The 19,983-nt window shown below is 39.3% G+C and overlaps 1 protein-coding gene across 1 annotated transcript in view; it reads right to left on the bottom strand.

The window, feature by feature from the left end:
• The window catches only part of EGFR (epidermal growth factor receptor), a 250,897-nt gene that overhangs the window by 76,615 nt on the left and 154,299 nt on the right, over nt 1-19,983 (bottom strand). Inside the window, exons 2-5 of the mRNA XM_069730173.1 lie at nt 12,431-12,582; nt 8,343-8,529; nt 6,097-6,222; nt 5,265-5,330 (exon numbers count right to left, since the gene is read on the bottom strand). Coding sequence (XP_069586274.1) covers nt 5,265-5,330; nt 6,097-6,222; nt 8,343-8,529; nt 12,431-12,582 — 531 coding nt within the window. The remainder of the gene's footprint in view (nt 1-5,264; nt 5,331-6,096; nt 6,223-8,342; nt 8,530-12,430; nt 12,583-19,983) is intronic.

The raw sequence follows: 19,983 nt of genomic DNA, 5'->3' as shown, positions 1-19,983 counted from the left end.
ATATTAGATAGCCAATCAGACAACTGCAGGTTCTAGTCTCCCATGGAGTAAAAAGTAAAAAAAAAAAGTTTTTAAAAATATATATCTATATAAAAAAATAAAATATATACAGTATATATATATATATATATATATATATATATATATATATATATATACACAGTATATAAAAGTTCAAATCACACAGTTTTGCCCGATTCAAAATAAAACAATAAAAAACAAACATACACATATTTGGTATTTCCACGTTCAAAATTGCCCTTGCCCGATCTATCAATATAAAAAAAGAATTAACCCAATCGCTAAATGGCTGAATGAGAAAAAATTTTTAAATGCCACAATTAGTTTTTTTGGTCGCCGCTACATTGCAGTAAAATGCAATAGCGGGTGATCAAAAGATCGCATATGCACCAAAAAGGTATTAATAAAAACGTCAGCTCGGTGCGCAAAAAAAAAGCCCTTATCCAGCCCCAAATCATGAATAATGGAGACGCTACAGGTCTCGGAAAATGGTGCCTTTTTTTCTTTACCAAAGTTTTGATTTCTTTTTTTCACCATTGAAATAAAAAAAGAACCTAGACATGTTTGGTGTCTATGAACTCGCAAAGACCTGGAGAATCATAATGGCAGGTCAGTTTTAGCATTTAGTGAACATTGTAAAAAAATAAAAAAACACGTATGGAATTGAACTTTTTTTGCAATTTCACCACACTTGGAATTTTTTCCCGTGTTCCAGTACACGATATGTTAAAACCAATCTTGTCATTAAAAAAAGTAAAACTTGTCCCTCAAAACACAAACCCTCACGTGGCCATTTTGACATAAAAATAAAAAAGTTACGGCTCTGGGAAGAAGGAGAACAAAAAACGACAAGGCAAAAACGGAAATACCTCTGGTCGTTAAGGTATTAAATGCGCATTGACAGTGCGTTTTCTCCCTCGCCTGCTCTAATGAGAAGATACAAGTCGGCAAGAGATTGCTCTGTCAGAAAGCATTAACAAGGAGAGAATGTGGCAAGCAGAGAGAGCAGAGATCAGCCTAACCCCAAAAACAGACATCACTGATTTCTCCTCCTGGACTACTGATAATATTCTATGGAGGGGCGAGGAGGCGCTTGAAGAAGAACTCCTCCATACTACCCCCTCTCAACTACATAGAATCTTATCAGTGAGAACTGCCATCTCCTATCTCATTAATGTACAAATATGTCTTCAGTGAATACCGATTTTACCCAAGAAGTAAGGATTTTGAGAATGACTGATCAGTCCTGGAAGAGAAAGCAGCCAATTTCTATGATAATATATTACAAAGTTGCACAAATTTATGTGTGTTGTTCATTTATGACATATACAGTGGGGCAAAAAAGTATTTAGTCAGTCAGCAATAGTGCAAGTTCCACCACTTAAAAAGATGAGAGGCGTCTGTAATTTACATCATAGGTAGACCTCAACTATGGGAGACAAACTGAGAAAAAAAAATCCAGAAAATCACATTGTCTGTTTTTTTTATCATTTTTTTTGCATATTATGGTGGAAAATAAGTATTTGGTCAGAAACAAACAATCAAGATTTCTGGCTCTCACAGACCTGTAACTTCTTCTTTAAGAGTCTCCTCTTTCCTCCACTCATTACCTGTAGTAATGGCACCTGTTTAAACTTGTTATCAGTATAAAAAGACACCTGTGCACACCCTCAAACAGTCTGACTCCAAACTCCACTATGGTGAAGACCAAAGAGCTGTCAAAGGACACCAGAAACAAAATTGTAGCCCTGCACCAGGCTGGGAAGACTGAATCTGCAATAGCCAACCAGCTTGGAGTGAAGAAATCAACAGTGGGAGCAATAATTAGAAAATGGAAGACATACAAGACCACTGATAATCTCCCTCGATCTGGGGCTCCACGCAAAATCCCACCCCGTGGGGTCAGAATGATCACAAGAACGGTGAGCAAAAATCCCAGAACCACGCGGGGGGACCTAGTGAATGAACTGCAGAGAGCTGGGACCAATGTAACAAGGCCTACCATAAGTAACACACTACGCCACCATGGACTCAGATCCTGCAGTGCCAGACGTGTCCCACTGCTTAAGCCAGTACATGTCCGGGCCCGTCTGAAGTTTGCTAGAGAGCATTTGGATGATCCAGAGGAGTTTTGGGAGAATGTCCTATGGTCTGATGAAACCAAACTGGAACTGTTTGGTAGAAACACAACTTGTCGTGTTTGGAGGAAAAAGAATACTGAGTTGCATCCATCAAACACCATACCTACTGTAAAGCATGGTGGTGGAAACATCATGCTTTGGGGCTGTTTCTCTGCAAAGGGGCTAGGACGACTGATCAGGGTACATGAAAGAATGAATGGGGCCATGTATCGTGAGATTTTGAGTGCAAACCTCCTTCTATCAGCAAGGGCATTGAAGATGAAACGTGGCTGGGTCTTTCAACATGACAATGATCCAAAGCAAACCGCCAGGGCAACAAAGGAGTGGCTTCGTAAGAAGCATTTCAAGGTCCTGGAGTGGCCTAGCCAGTCTCCAGATCTCAACCCTATAGAAAACCTTTAGAGGGAGTTGAAAGTCCGTGTTGCCAAGCGAAAAGCCAAAAACATCACTGCTCTAGAGGAGATCTGCATGGAGGAATGGGCCAACATACCAACAACAGTGTGTGGCAACCTTGTGAAGACTTACAGAAAACGTTTGACCTCTGTCATTGCCAACAAAGGATATATTACAAAGTATTGAGATGAAATTTTGTTTCTGACCAAATACTTATTTTCCACCATAATATGCAAATAAAATGTTAAAAAAACAGACAATGTGATTTTCTGGATTTTTTTTTCTCAGTTTGTCTCCCATAGTTGAGGTCTACCTATGATGTAAATTACAGACGCCTCTCATCTTTTTAAGTGGTGGAACTTGCACTATTGCTGACTGACTAAATACTTTTTTGCCCCACTGTAAATTAAGGCAATGGTTAGTCTTTAAAGGGAATCTGTCACCACATTTTACCTATGTATACTATTAATATGGGCATACAGGTTATAGACAGCTGAAAAAAAGTCCTACCTCATATGTCTCATATAAGGTGCCTTGTTGTTGAGAAATCATCTTTTATCACTTTATGTAAATGACCTCTTCCAGGCTATGGAGAGGATGGTGCCTGGAAGATAACTCTGCCTCCAAATTATTTTACATGAAGGAGGAGTTGCCAGTGTGAGACATGTAACTAACGTGGAACAGGAAAAAATAAATTTGTCTTCTTGCAAAAACATTTTTTTCCTTCTATCTCAGCTCTGCTTTATTGCAACAATATTACACCCTGTATGCCTGTTAGCTGGAAGCTGAAGCGGAGAGGAACCTGCAGATGTGTCATGAATAATTACACTCAGCTCGGCAGTGAGATCAGGAGAGCAGAGAGCGGCCATTACACATCACACTGGTAATTCCCCTTCTTTTTGGCATACAAAGCCATCCACAACCTGTCTCCTCCATACATCTGTGATCTAGTCTCCCGGAACTTACTTGCACGCAACCTCCGATCCTCACAAGATCTCCTTCTCTACTCCCCTATTATCTCCTCTTCCCAGAATCACATACAAGATTTCTCTCTCGTATCACCCCTACTCTGGAACTCTCTACCCCAACATATCAGACTCTCACCTACCATCGAAACCTTCAAAAGGAATCTTAAGACCTACCTCTTCCGACAAACCTACAACCTGCAGTAACCACCGATCCAGCAAACTGCTGCATGACCAGCTCTACTCTCACCTACCGTATCCTCACCCATCCCTTGTAGATTGTGAGCCCTCGCGGGCAGGGTCCTCACTCCTCCTGTACCAGTCATGACTTCTATTGTTTAAGATTACTGTATCTGTTTTTATTATATATACCACTTTTCACATGTAAAGCGCCATGGAATAATACAATACAGCAGAGCTGAGATAGAAGCAAAAATGTTTTTGCAAGAAGACAAATTTAATTTTTCCTATTCCGCATTAGTTACATGTCTCACACTGGTAACTCCTCCTTCATGTTAAATAATTTGGAGGCAGAGTTATCTTCCTCCCCATAGCCTGGAAGAAGTAATTTACATAAAGTGATAAAAGATGATTTTTCCATAAAAAGTTTTCTGATATGAAACAAAATCCTTATACCCAAGAAAAAGGAAAAATGAAGTTCAAGTCCAAATGGATTAAAAAGGTATAAATTTATTACAAAAATTAACACATTCACAAGTAGTAAGCAAAAGTAATAAGTAAAATACTGATGACCATTTATAAGTTCAGCGAGGAAAACAGCTAGAAATTGACCAGTGAATCAACCAGAGATTACCACACACATTATAAAATAAAGTGCATAGTGCCTTGTAATGAAATAATAGGAAAGAGAACCAGGAAGAAGGGGTGGTAGGTGTAGCTGGTATAGAAATCTTACATCCACAAAGATCAATGCCCTGTCAATATGATGAACCCCCATACTCTGGCTACCTTAACCTTTCTGTGGTTTCATCTGGCTCACCACCGTGCAGCCCCAACGCGCGTTTCGCATTGGCTTCGTCAGGATATGAAACAAACAAGGTGGACCTTTGTCTATTGCCTGTGTGACCATATTAATAGTTTAGATATGTCAAATGTGGTAACAGATTCCCTTTAAATGATTTTTTAGAACATAAATGCTTATGTAAATATATACAATTATTGTTTTGAATGATGATTCAGTTGTAAATGTGTTTTTTTTTTAGAGCAAAATAATTTATACATTGTATCTGCACCTTTTCCATCATTCAAGATCCTCTCCAATCCTTTGCTTGAATTTGATGGCTGTATTTCAAGCGTTAAGAGTAAACTATGCAAGTGATTTTATCATACCCCTCCAAATTTCAGTTCTTAGTTGTGGGCCATTTTAAGCCCAACTCCAGGGTGGCCCACAAAACATCTAAGAAACCCCCTGAGGGGAACAGTAACGTCAACCTTACCACTCTGAGGTTCCTGAGGGGAACAGTAACGTCAACCTCACCACTCTGAGGACACCTTTTGTGGGTGGGGTTTTAGCCATTTTAGTTTACTTACAGTTGCCCAATGCATAAGGTAACAATATGGTACCTAATTCCCAGAGAAATGATACATCCTATCTTAGTCTGTGGTATGTGCACATGACATAGTGCAGAATACATCATTCTAGCAATGATGGGTCCAACACAGAGAAAAGGAACATTTTGGTGACATGATCTGTATGGCCTCACGTTATTAGCAATATACTCACGTATTTGACAATTCTCTGGACCAGAATCCCAACACGATGTATTGCATGTTTCATCACATTTAGGACCTGTAATTTTAAAGAGACAAGTTCAAGCTAAGTAAGTGTATTGTATGGACAATTCCAATGCTATTAGTGCACCAAAACCAGAGGAGTTTCTATAGTGAGAGGAAAATAAATTACTAGCTCTGGCGCCGGCTTATAGATATAGCAGCCACCAAGATGACAGCAGCCATGCTATGTTAATAGGGTAGTGAGCTACGATGCTATTTGTATTGCATGATACTTCTTTTTCCAGGTGAAATGAGTGGTGTGCTACTCAGATAGCACAGGCGCTTACACTATTGCTGTAGTGCACAGTTTTCATGATGGTGGCTGCTACATTTCTATCTTCTGTGGAAATAAAGGATCGCCATGTTACACTACAACTTATTCAACATTTTTTTCCCCCACATCTGCCATTGAGGGACAGTCAGGACATCACTGTACACATACCCTATGTTATGACTCTTTGACATTTATACTAAAATTGTTGGGTAAAGTTGACATTTTACTAATGTGTATGCCTACTTTTAATGAGACTAATGGGCCCCATAAAACAGACTGCTGCCAGGCGAACCATAGTTTGACCATTTATTTGGATGGCAGCTATCTCTTCCAGCTCCTCCATATGAAGAAGCGCTTCTCTGTTCTCTACGCTTCATATAGTGATAATCTTAATTAAAATCAATAAATGACAGATCCCTAGGAAACAAAGAACAGTTTGTTCCTTGGAGAGCTCAATACTCTGGGATGAAGTGTAAGTGATCAGTTAGTAAGTGAAGTCAATACATACAGCCTGAGTGGGTACTATTCTCCACATATATAACATAGTCGGGGTGAACTATGTCCTCCCATTGGATGGAATCAAGGTTGCAAAGCATCGGATTATTTTTTATTGTAACACCACCATGAAGAATTTCTGTAAAAAAGGAAAACCAAAAAGAACATTTCAGATGCAACACTTCATGAGTAAATTGAAGAGGCATAGAATAGACAGAGAGACCAATTTTTGGCACTGAATTTTCACCCCTTCCCACCATCACCATCATTTTTATTATTACTTTTGTTTTTCATCTCTGCTTTTTAAGAGACATAACTTCTTTATTTTTACATCGACATAGCACAATGAGGACTTTTTTTTGTAGGATGAGTTGTAGTTTTGATTTTCATTGTCTGCCATACCGTCCACAGCTCTGGAATTGTGCAGGTCACATTTTAACAATGTTCATTGTACTGTAGAAATTAAATGTTAATTTTATCAGCACGATTACAGTGCTAAATAACCAAAAGACAATTTGATAATTTATATTGGTTATTTATTTATAAAATGATATTAAAAAAATTAAAAAACATTTTATAAACGAAAAAATTTGCCATTTACCCAATACCATTTTATTTTCCCATTCTCTTTTTTGATTGCTTATTTTTCCATTTTACATGGTTTCTAATTTTTTTGGGGGGAGACAATGTAAAAAAAAGTAACAATGTTGGTATCAGCATGCAGGATAAATAACATAATATTTTAATATTTCAGGTTTTCAAAGAGCTAGCAAGCATCATTAGAGAAAATGCATTTAATTGGTTGTCCACTACTAGGACAGCCCCTTCTCATTCCTCATGTTTGGCCCTGTTAAAATAAAAACACCTATACCGACTTCCCATGTTGGTGCCGTTCCAGCGATGTCGTCATTCACTCTCCTATGGGTCACGTGGGGTTGTGATGTCAAACAAGCCCTGCACCCAATCAGTGCCGGTTTCACTCTCCCCAACTTCAGACATATTGAACATCAACTTTATCTTGATGTTCGATTTGTCTGAAGGCAAGGACAGTGACGCCGACGCTGATTGGGCGCAGGGCTTACGTGACATAAATGCACAGGAGCCCCAGGAACGCGAGTGCTGACACTGCTGGAATGGCGTTGGCACGGGAAGTGAGTATAACTTTTATTTTAATGGGGACATAGACTGGGGAAAATAAGTATTTGATACACTGCTGATTATGCAAGTTTCCCACCAACAAAGAATCGAGAGGAATGCAATTTTTATTGTTGGGACACTTCACTTGTTGGTACACTACTTTCCTATAGTTCTTGACACTGCAGCACGGATTTTGGCCCATTCCTCCATACAGATCTTCTCCAGATCTTTCAGGTTTCGAGGATGTTGCTGGGCACCGTTTCAGTGGTGTCGACGCTTCCTCTTCCAGGACTAATAATCCAGCTTAGCAATGTCACACGAGCTCAGTCAGTGGTGGCTTCATTCTCCCCAGCTTGAGACAAATCAGCTGCGGCTGCTCTGTCACTTCCTCTGGAAATGTGGTTTATCCAAAAATGAGTAGAGTGGAGCCAACGCTGATTGTCTGCAGGGATCGTCTCAGGAGAACAAGTGCCGACACCAATGAAACAGCTCCCGCACCAGATGTGTGTATAGGTGTTATTTTATAAGGGAGGAATATATATAGTGAGTGAGAAGGGGTTGTTAGAGTAGTGAAAAACACCTTTAAGGCTTTTGTACCAGTTTTTTAGCATAAAAAAGTTGCACATTTTGGTGCACGCAGTTTTTACACAAAAGCTTTCAACTCTGTGCTATTTTATGCTATTCTTGCCACTTTAGAAAAATAGGCTTAAAAGTGGGCGTGGTTAGCTATGTAAATAAGCTGCAAGGCAGATTTAATGAATTGTAGTTTTTTGAAAGGTGGAAAAAGGTGGCAGTTCTACTTCGGGGGGATGGAGTAAAAAGTGAAGAAACAGTTTTAGAGTGAAAATATACATACAATTTTTCAAACACTATGTGATACTTGGATAAATTTGGGGAAAATAACAGCAATGTAGCCACAAGGGAAAGTGAGTTAAATAGTCCTCTCAAAATAAGTGTACCCCATTATTTTAACTGTTAGTGCTCTCTGAGTATAGCTTTGGGTCATGTCCATCAGTTTCAGATTTTAAAATTCAGTGTGATAAATAGGTTTAATAATAAACACTGGTAAAGTATGTGCCTAATAACATACAATGCTATTAATGAAAGAAGTAATTGACATACCTTGCAAATTTCTCATAGGCAGCCACTCCAAACCAACATTTGTACTCTTATCCTGGAAATTTGAAAGTATGGCGAGTGCAGAGTTCTTATGAAATGTGTTCCCTCGGATAATCCTAAGGTTGACCAATGGAATTTGCTTAACAGCATTCACAGCAATAAGAACATATCCATCCACTTCTTGTATATCCTGCATAGACATGAAACAACATTCAAGGTAACTATGATAAGTAGAAGTTAATAAATATAAGTTATTATGTTGAATGCAAGTCCAGAAAAGTAAATTAAATAAATACATCCAACAAAATAATTTAGATAAATAAAATCAGTATGCAGTAAGCTCGTCAGTGCCCTCTACTGGTGGCTGCAGCCAGACAGAATTATATGCTTTAAAACCTTATGTATGGTGAATTTGATGCTCTGGATTACAAAGTGAGATTAACCAGGACAGAATTTTTGAACTAAGGATGAAGTGAGGGCCAATTATGAAGATGCACTTGAATATGTTTTGGGGTATTAAATATTTCAATGAGGAATCCCTTTATTAAGAAATTCTGAGTCAATAAAATGGGAGGCCCTCTGTACAAGGGTGTAATCAATTATCCACTCCCAGAGCGGCTACAAATAACCCAACAAGTCTACTTTGTGTAATAGTTGGATGTGAGCACTTACTGCTGGGCTCCTGCACGGATTACATTTATGTCCTGCTATAGCATTTAGCGCAGCAGGGACATGAAATAGATGTGTGCGGTCCGTGTGTATTTGTAGCACAGGGTCTCAGTAATTTCAGCACTGGGGTCCTGATTTTTCATACCAACAAGGCTACATTGGCACAGACCTTGTATGTTCTCCATATGTCTCCATGTACAGTCCCTCAATTTTTAATTAAGTTACAAAAAGGTCAAATAGCTTTTTATGAAAGTGGCTGTATGATATGTATGTGAGAGATAAGGAATTTAGACACACAAACAAATGGCATTTACTGCAATCAGTGTGGATTTTTTTTCAATAGACCTTAACCCCTTCACACTGAAGCCTGTTTTCACCTTCCTGACCAGACCAAATTTTTAATTCCTGACCAGTGTCATTTTATGCGGTTATTATAACTCTGGAACACTTCAAGAGATCCCACTGATTCGGAGATAGTTTTTTTTTGTGACATATTATACTTCGTAAAATGTTACTTCATAAAATAGTTAAATTTGTTCGTTATGAATTGCATTTATTTATTAAAATATCAGAAATTTGGCAAAAATGTAGATCATTTTGCAATTTTAAAACTTTTAATTTGTATGCTCTTAAATCAGAGAGTGTCGCACAAAATAGTTAATTAATTAGGTATTATTATTATTATTATTATTATTATTATTATTATATGAATAGAATTTCCCACATGTCTACATAAGCACAATTTTTGAAACAACTTTTTGTTTATAGGAAGTTATAAGGGTTAAAAGTTGACCAGCGATTTCTCATTTTTCCAACAAATTTCCAAAACCATTTTTTCTAGGGATCACGTTACATTTGAAGTGACTTTGAGGGGGTCTATATGATAGAAGATACCTAGAAGTGACACCATTCTAAACTGCATCCCTCAAGCTGCTCAAAACCATATTCAAGAAGTTTATTAACCCTTCAGGTGCTTCACAGGAAATTAATAGAACGTGGAAGGAAAAAATGAACATTTAAATTTTTTCACAAAAATATTATTTTTGACTTAATTTTTTTTTTATTTTCGCAAAGGTAACAAGAAAAAAATGGTCCCCAAAATTTGTTGTCCAATTTCTTCTGAGTACGCAGATACCCCAGAGGGTGAACAAAACTGTGATCGACTGCGCTTTTATGCCTGCCTAAAAAGACGGACACCGCCGGATCATAGGTGGCAAGATGTTATCCACAGTGCCTCAATCTGCAATATTACAGAGAATCTTCCACTGGGGGTTCTGTCTGAATCACGTATTTGAGAGATTTACACGGAAAGCCAGGTGTAAGCGCTCACCGTAGAGCGCAGGATAAATGTGAGCTGAGCCTTACTGCAAACTTTGCGAGGCAGAATGTACAAATCGACCGCAGGTGAAGAATTGGTTTTATTTATTTTTTTGCCATTCCTCATGCAGTATAAGTGATTAGATGACATTATTCACCGGGTCGGTGTGAATACAGCGATACCAGATTTATATAGTTTTTTTTTCTGTTTGGCTACTGTCACACACTAATACTTTGTATTGCAAAAACTAGTTTTTGCGTCTCCATATTTAGATAGCTATAATTTTTCCATATTTCTGCAGAGTCATGTTATGGCTTGTTTTTTGCAGCATTAGTTGACATTTTTATTGGTATCATTTTTGGGGGAAAATGACAATTTTTTATCACTTTCTATTCCAATTTTTGGGAGGCAGAATGAACAAAAAATAGAAATTCAGGAATTACTATTTTTTTATGCCGTTCCACATGTAGTAAAATTGATAAGTCAGCTTTATTATTCAGGTCAGTACGATTACAGCGATACCTCATTTATACAGTTTTTTGTGTTTTAGCACTTTCATAAAATAAAAACTATTTTATAGAAAAAATAATTCTTTTTATTTAGATTTGTCTTTTTCATCGCGTTTTATTCTATTTTTTCTTTGGCGGTATGATGATAAAGCAGTTTTGGGCCTTGTTTTTTTTTTTTTTTTTTTTTACTGTGTTACTAAAGGGGTTAACTAGTGAGGCAGTTTTATAGGCTGGGTTGTTCTGGATGTGGAAATACCAAATGTGTATACTTTTTTTTATTTTTTGAGCTTGTGCTCTGAACATGAGCTGACAGGCCACCGTCCCTAGGTGACCCCATGGCCATTTTGGGACCCGGAGTCACCATGGAGACCATCGACAACCTCACTCCCTCTGTGATGCCCCACGATGTTGCTGTCACTATTGACAGTGGCATCACAGGGGTTAAACGCCCACAATACGTGATAGCACCGATTGTGGGCGTTGCTGCAGGCTGTCAACTCTCACATAGAGCTGACACCAGCACTTGATCGGAACACTCAGCATGTTGGGAAGGGAACATATCATTAGGATCAACTCTCCTAGGCCATCTATATGGGCATATAGGACATAGAAAGAGGAATAAAATACCTTGATACCTGTGATCCAATGTCTTATTCCATAGAAGTCTATGGGCCGGACACTGATCTGCATGAGAATCAGACTCCAGTGATTATTAGAAATAAAAGGGGCCGTTACCAGTGTGAGACATGTAACTATGAAAGAACAGTAGAACATAACTTGATCTCATAACAAACACATTAGCAGCTGCAGCTCTCACAGCTCTGCTGTATTGCAACAGATCACGAGGGCTGAGAGTGGCCATTACACATCACACTGATAATGTCCCCTTTTATATCAAATATTTTCTGAAGGCAGGTTCTCATTGAGATCAGTGTCCGGCCCATAGTCCTGAACAGCTCATTTACATCAAATTTGGATTTCTTTGGAATAAAACATTAGATCGCAAATATCAAGATATCTTTTATTCGGCTTCCCATGAACTGCATGCCATACAGACGACTTAGGAGGGTTGATCCTACTGACAGATTTCCTTTAAGGCCTCTTTCACATTTCCGTCGGTACGGGGCAGTCACAAACCGTCGGCCCGACGGACGTTGTGCAAATAGTGCACAACATGGGCAGCGGATGCAGTTTTTAGACGGATCCGCTACCCATTATGAGTTCCGGGGAGGAGGGGGCGGAGTTCTGGCCGCGCATGCGCGGTCGGAAATGGCGGTTCCGACGGACGAAAAAACGTTACATTGAACGTTTTTTCGTCACAACGGGCCGCAAAATCACAACACATCCGTTGCATGACGGATGCGACGTGTGGCCATACGTCGCAATGCGTCGCTAATGTAAGTCTATGGAGAAAAAACGCATCCTGCGGGCAACTTTGCAGGATGCGTTTTTTCTCCAAAACGACGCATTGCGACGTTGGCCAAACGATGGAAGTGTGAAAGAGGCCTATGCTGATGGCCCACTGACAACCACATTTACCTAAAAACAAACAAAAAGACGGCACACAGCATAGAATCAGATTTTCAATTGTTTACCTCTAGGAAAGAGACATTATAATTCCGTTTTAAGTGAGTGATTTCCAGATTTCCAAGCACAACCTGACATCCATTGTACATTCTCCTCATAAAATTGTAATGATCTTCAGGCGAACCAATTTGTGTCAACTTGTTGTCAGTTCCTAAACAAACTGGAAAAGAATACAAGAAATCAATCAACTGAAAAGCATACCAAAGTAAGAAACATGAATTAGATCAGACAAATAAAATAAAACAGGTTACTCCTCCGATTACTGATTCTATAAAGGGAGATCAAAAATATAGAAGCAGACTGTTCTAGAGCATGCACCCCATATACTGCTGTTATAGTAGGAGATGTACACCACACAGCCAGACTACAGTTATACAGGGAGTGCAAGACTATATATACAGATAGCTATTACAGGGTTAAGTCTAAACTATACATCCAGACTGCTATTATAGGGGAAAGTCTACATTACACTTCTAGACTGCTGTTCTACTGGGAGATCTAGACGACACGGCCAAACTACTGTTATAGCTGTGGGTGCATACTATACTTTTAGACTTTCATTGTAGGGGCAATACAGACTACACTGCTGGACTGCTGTTATAGGGAAGGTCCAGATGATGCAATCAGAGTTCTGTAAAGAGGAAGGTCCTGACTAGAGATGAACAAATTTGCTTGGGGTCCCTCTTATTCGGCAAGCTATAGCGCTTAACGAATAAGCAGCTTCCTAGATCATGTCGGCCGATCAGGCACCGCAGCTGCATGTGTCGATGCTGTGTCACAGTCACGACACATGCAGGGAGAGCCTGTTTGTTGGGCTCTCCATGTATGTGTCATGCCTGATACAAAGCCACGACACATGCAGCTGCAGCGCCGAACAGCTGGCGCATTCCAGGAAGCCGGGTTTCCTCTGCAGCTTATTCGGTAAGCGCTATAGCTTGCCGAATAAGAGGGAACCCAAGCAAATTTGCTCATCTCTGACCATGCAAATAGACTACTATTATAGAGGAAGGTCCATACTACCGTCAGACATCTTTTATAAGCATATCTAGACTAGACTTTTAGTATAGGAGCAATACAGAATAAACTGCTCTTATATGGGTAGATACAGACTACACTGCTAAACTGGTGTTATAGAGGGAGGTCCAGAAGATACAATCAGAGTGCTGGAATTGAGGGAGATACAGATCGTGCATCTAGAATGTTAAAGGAGGGAGGAAGTCGCGACCATGAAATTAGACTGCTATTATAGATGGAGGTCCATACTACACAGTCAGACTTCTGATTTAAGAAGATTCAGACTACATATTTAGACTGCTGTCATAGCGGACACCACAGATCGCCCAACCTCACTCCTGTTGTAGGACTTGATCTAGATCCAGACTGCTGTTACGGAGGCAACACACAGGGAAGTAATTAATTTTACCTTCACTTATTTTTAACTGTATAGCTAAAAGTAATTTCAAAGTGATTTTGCACGTAACATTAGAAATAATTTTGGATTCTAACATTATTACAATCTATCATCCCTTTTAAGAGTCTGCCATAGGTCCAGTTAAGTTGGGAACAGGGAGAAAATAGACTTGAATTATTCAGAAAGCTATTCATTTTCTCTACCAATAATCATTCGGACTTGACAGAGAACGAACTTTGATCCTTGAGTGTTGAACAGAATGCAATGGTAACTGGATGACGGGAACGACAAAGGTCAATCCATTATTAATGTAGGAGGGCTCCTATTGTACAGTTCTCTGCAGCAGAAGACTGTAACCCAAGACTGGTGTGCAACTTACTGAGCACTTGTTGATAATGGTCTATGTAAATGGTTGTACATATAATTTATATGATATATTTATACATGACAGATATTACTTTTATTCACGAGGTACTGTAAGTCAATGCTTTTTAATTATGCAATCATTTGATCAATTATTTCTGTTGACAAATTTCTCTGTTGGTAAATATCCTTCTCAAACCATCTGATACTGAACTATGAGGACGTCTGACCTGGGGGAGGGGGTAGCATTCTCTTCCTTCGCCCCAACCATGAACTGTCCAACAATATGAAAGTGCATTTTTTATGAGTCTGAAGTCAGTAAGTATCCTGCAGAAATGCGTGTATTGCACAGCTGCTTGGGCTACACAGGAAGTTTACAGATCACTGTGTGTATACAGAGACTCAATTCTTCAACTGGCATCACTAAAGTAGCAGAATCACAGCTGGAAATGACCTGGCTTTTTTACCCGTTCACTGCCTAAAGTGAGAATATGGATATATATTGTGATACATTGAAAGTCAATTAGCTGTCAGGATTATCATCTGGGAGAGACGGTTGCCACAGAAAGCACTTCAAAGGGAGTCTCTCATGCGACTCATGTCCAAACCTCGGGCAGCCAAAATCAGAGCCAGGTATAGCCTCCTCTGAAACGCTCAGGTATTTCAGAAAAAAATACAGTTAGAAACGAGACTAGTCTGGCAAATCTCCAAGTTGGCTTTTACCGGCGCAGCTCCAGGTGATTGACTGGTCTCTTACAAGATCTTGTCTTGTCTCTGGCTATGGTCCTCGACAAGATCTTCTAACTTCTATATTTTCTGTGAACGTTTCAGAGGAAATATACTGGGTTGCAATCTTGCAGTCAAACTCCCCTGGTTTGGACAGCATGAATCAGTTGTATCAGTTGTCAGGCTCCCATTAACTTGAATAAAGTGGTTTAGATTCAACACTTTCTGCAGCCAAGTTTATTGTCTTCATATAGAGACACGCAAAACAGTCTTATGAATGTAAACACTAGGCTGCGTACCCTATAACTAAACATGTAGAGAGTCCATCACTATGAGATCCTGGACCTACTACCCAGTACATCAGCACATCATAGTTGGTCCACACCATTCTTCAAGGTGGCTCCTACAGACCGTTCTTTCACAGAGTGAGAGCCTTGTCTGACAAGCTCTCGCTTTTTCTAAATGAGGCCTTTCAGGTGAATGATCTTAATTAATTCAACTCATGAGTGCCGTGGGAATATTCTTACAAACTAAGATGGATTGTGAATGAAAAATATTTTATTCAGAGAAATCTATTTAGTCCAATCATCCTATGACAAAAAAGCCTGGCTTTATTGCAGACAATCACGGTCTGTGATCTCTCTACTAAATATATTTTTCATTCTTAGGGCAGGTGTAGATGGCTGTATTATAGGCTAATTGCACCTGGATCAATGTTAGTCTATGGGGCTATGCGTATGTACGATTTTTTTCCCATGGACAGAGCCTGTCTGAGGGAAAAAAAATCACTGCTTGGTCTGCGTTTGATCGAATATTTGGATAGCACACGGCCATAAAAGTCAAAAAGTATGTGTAAATCTTTAGACTGCACTTGAATGACATCAGAGTGTATTCTGATTTCCACACACTCACACAATGGAGTAGATGGAGAAATTTAGTTTTCCATCTTTTCATCATAGTGTGCTCCGATTCTCTAATCCGAGAGAATAGGATCGCACTATACTGACACTGTGATCAAATTCTGATCTGAGTGTCATTTGCATAATCGGCCTGATTCTTTGGGATGAGTGAATCTATGGCTGTCTGCGCGAGTTCTTAAAGGGTTTTTTCTCCTTTAGGAAACATGATCCCCAAAAGGTTTTTTTTATGTAAAAGATAACAAACAGAGCTGCTCACCCTCACCGGATCCAGTGGTCTCTTTATTTTGGCTGCCGAGGTGACGTCACATTGACAGTGCATAAAAGAGCGGTTGATGCGCATTATCAACATGACATTGTTGCTTTAGCCAAAACACAGAGACCTGAGTATTCGCTGGACCCCAGGGGGCAAATACCTCTTTCTGTTCTTTTACAAGTATAAAAGCTTTTGGGGACCACTTATCATCAAGTGAAAAATCTTTCTAAGAACGAAAATAATCTTTTCAGTTGATCACAGACCATGATTGCTATGTTTGGAGAAAGAAAAACACTGCATTACAGCATAAAAACCTCTTCTGCGAACATTGTGGTGGTAGCATCATAGTTTGGGTCAGTCTTGCTGTATCCTTGCCAAGACGGCTGCCATTATTGATGGAACAATGAATTCTAAAGGAAAATGGACATCTGTCCATGAGCTGAATCTCAAGAAAACCTGGATCATGCAGAAACAGAACAACAAAAAATCCCACAAGTCATTCTACAAAATAATGATTAAAGAAGAATAAAATTATAATTTTGGTACGGCCAAGTGAAAGTACTGAACTTAATCCTATAGAAATGTTGTGGAAGGACCTGAATCAAGCAGTTCATGGGAGAGAACCCACCAACATAACATATTTAAAACCGTTTTGTAGGTAGGAATGGAATAAAATTCCTCCAAGCTGAGGTGTAGGACAAATCAACAATTACTGGAAATGTTTAAATGCAGTTATTGCTGTATAAGAGGGTCACACCAGATACTGAAAGTAAGGGTTCACTAGGGCCACATTTACACGTTCAGTATTTGGACAGTATTTTACCTCAGTATTTGTAAGCCAAAACCAGGAGTGGGGGAAAAATTCAGAAGTGGTGACGTGTTTCTATTATACTTTTCTTCAGATTTTTCCACTCCTGGTCTTGCCTGAGGTAAAATACTGACCAAATAGTGAAAGTGTGAACGTGGTCTTACTTTTGTCACTCACAGACAAGTGATATTGGATCATGTTCATCAGTTAAAAAAATGACAAAGTCTATTATTTTTTTACTCACTTGTTTGATGTGGTTCTCTTTATCTACTCGTAGGACTTTGTGTGAAAATCTGATATATTTTTTAGTTAAATTTATGCAGAAATATCGAAAATTCTGACAAGAACCACTGTAAACATTTCTTGGGGAATATTTCAGCAATGTGTACGTACAGATTGACTGACGGTGCACTTACACTTTAAGTACTGTTGATAGACAAGTCCTTATTATTGCTGTCTGAGTCATTTCCTTCTTCTGAACGTAACTTTGCACTCCTCCACCTTTATATTTCCTGTTGCATCACTACCTAGTCATACCTGGACTGGCACATTTAGTGCTGAAAGACTGACATTTCTTGTTGCTACCTGTGCTAACTTTCCACATGCAAACATAATAAAGTCATTATCAGGCCCAGCAGATGCTCCTATCAGTACGACATTACCATAAGCTCTCTACCATTCACATGTACTCTTTGCTTCCTTCACCAAAGTTCAGATCACTGTCCTCTCTTGTCACTCTAGCGATAACTATTAACCTTTGTAAATGTTCCATGAAGGGCAAATATTTATAAGAAAACACAACGAGGAGATTGTACAAATGCGAATGTTGGCACATGAGGTGAAATGGATGACGTCAATCATTTTGGATGGCCCTATAGAGTCTTATCTGCTAGAGCAGTATTTCTTCCAGACAGTTTTACTACTCTACATCAACCTTTTATCTGCCAAATATGAATACAGTCCTACCATACAGCCCAGAAGAGAGTCACAGTGAACACCACCTTTCAGTATTTCCTTTTAATTCTGCCTAGAAACGTAGACAGAACAGCAGCAATATTTTGACATTAGGTGGGTATTTTTTTTAAAGAGGACATGTAACCAGGTCATAAGTGGAAGAATTTTGCTCGTATTTTATTCCCTAAAGTTTTGTAAAATCTGCCCTACAGTTCCAGAGATATGGACTTTTTTATTTAGTTCTAATTGTTATAGGGCGTTGCTCAAAGGGCAATAATACAGAGCAGTCTAAAGACTCCCACACCCCAAGGAACTCCTATAAGCAACGCCCCTTTCGTAAAGACCATAAACATTAGTAAATAAACAAGTCTATATCTCTGAAATCAGAACGATAAGCTGAGCAGCAGGAGTAAAACAAGAGCAGAAACAGGCCACTTTTGACCCGGTGACAGGTCCTCTTTGACACCTTACAGCTATTTTTGTGGGCTTAAAAATGCATCACTGAAAGGACGCTGTTTCTGTGACTTTGCTGCTGAATTTTCGTTGGGAGTAAAAAGACTGCCTGATTTTTGGTATTCACATCCATGCTGTGTCTGAAGTTGACTCATTATTTTATTAGCCTATATACAGTTGTGGCCAAAAGTATTGAAACCCTGCAATTCTGTCAGATAATACTCAGTTTCCTGAAAATGATTGCAATCACAAATTCTTTGGTATTATTATCTTCATTTAATTTGTCTTAAATGAAAAAAGCACTAAAGAGAATGAAGCAAAAAGCAAAACATTGATCATTTTACACAAAACTCCAAAAATTGGCCAGACAAAAGTATTGGCACCCTCAGCCTAATACTTGGTTGCACAATCTTTAGCCAAAATAACTGCGACCAACCGCTTCCGGTAACCATCAATGAGTTTCTTAAAATGCTCTGCTGGAATTTTTGGCCATTCTTCTTTGGCAAACTGCTCCAGGTCCATGATATTTGAAGGATGCCTTCTCCAAACTGCCATTTTTAGATCTCTCCACAGGTGTTCTATGGGATTCAGGTCTGGACTCATTGCTGGCCACCTTAGAAGTCTCCAGTGCTTTCTCTCAAACCATTTTCTAGTGCTTTTTGAAGTGTGATTTGGGTCATTGTCCTGCTGGAAAACCTATGACCTCTGAGGGAGACCCAGCTTTCTCACACTGGGCCCTATATTATGCTGCAGAATTTGTTGGTAGTCTTCATACTTCATAAGCCATGCACACGGTCAAGCAGTCCAGTGCCAGAGGCAGCAAAGCAACCCCAAAACATCAGGGAACCTCCGCCATGTTTGACTGTAGGGACCGTGTTCTTTTCTTTGAATGCCGTCTCATCTTACCAGAGAACATTCTTCCAAAACGTTTTAGGCTTTTTCAGGTAAGTTTTGGCAAACTCCAGCCTGACTTTTTTATGTCTTGGGGTAAGAAGTGGGGTCTTCCTGGGTCTCCTACCATACAGTCCCTTTTCATTCAGACGCCGACGGATAGTACAGGTTGACACTGTTGCACCCTCAGACTGCAGGGCAGCTTGAACTTGTTTGGATGTTAGTCGAGGTTCTTTATCCAACATCCGCACAATCTTGCGTTGAAATCTCTTGTCAATTTTTCTTTTCCGTCCACATCTAGGGAGGTTAGCCACAGTGCCATGGGCTTTAAACTTCTTGATGACACTGGTAGACACAGGAACCTTCAGGTCTTTGGAGATGGACTTGTAGCCTTGAGATTGCTCATGCTTCCTCACAATTTGGTTTCTCAAGTCCTCAGACAGTTCTTTGGTCTTCTTTCTTTTCTCCATGCTCAATGTGGTACACACAAGGACACAGGACAGAGGTTGAGTCAACTTTAAGCCATGTCAACTGGCTGCAAGTGTGATTTAGTTATTGCCAACACCTGTTAGGTACCACAGGTAAGTTACAGGTGCTGTTAATTACACCAATTAGAGAAGCATCACATGATTTTTCGAACAGTGCCAATACTTTTGTCCACCCCTTTTTTATGTTTGGTGTGGAATTATATCCAATTTGGCTTTAGGACAATCCTTTTTGTGTTTTTTCATTTAAGACAAATTAAATGAAGATAATAACAAAGAATTTGTGCTTGCAATCAT

This window comes from Ranitomeya imitator, chromosome 6, assembly GCF_032444005.1.
Source record: "Ranitomeya imitator isolate aRanImi1 chromosome 6, aRanImi1.pri, whole genome shotgun sequence".
Lineage (NCBI taxonomy): Eukaryota > Metazoa > Chordata > Amphibia > Anura > Dendrobatidae > Ranitomeya > Ranitomeya imitator.
The sequence above is the reverse complement of the archived record's forward strand: the minus strand, read 5'-3'. Positions and strand labels throughout refer to the sequence as shown.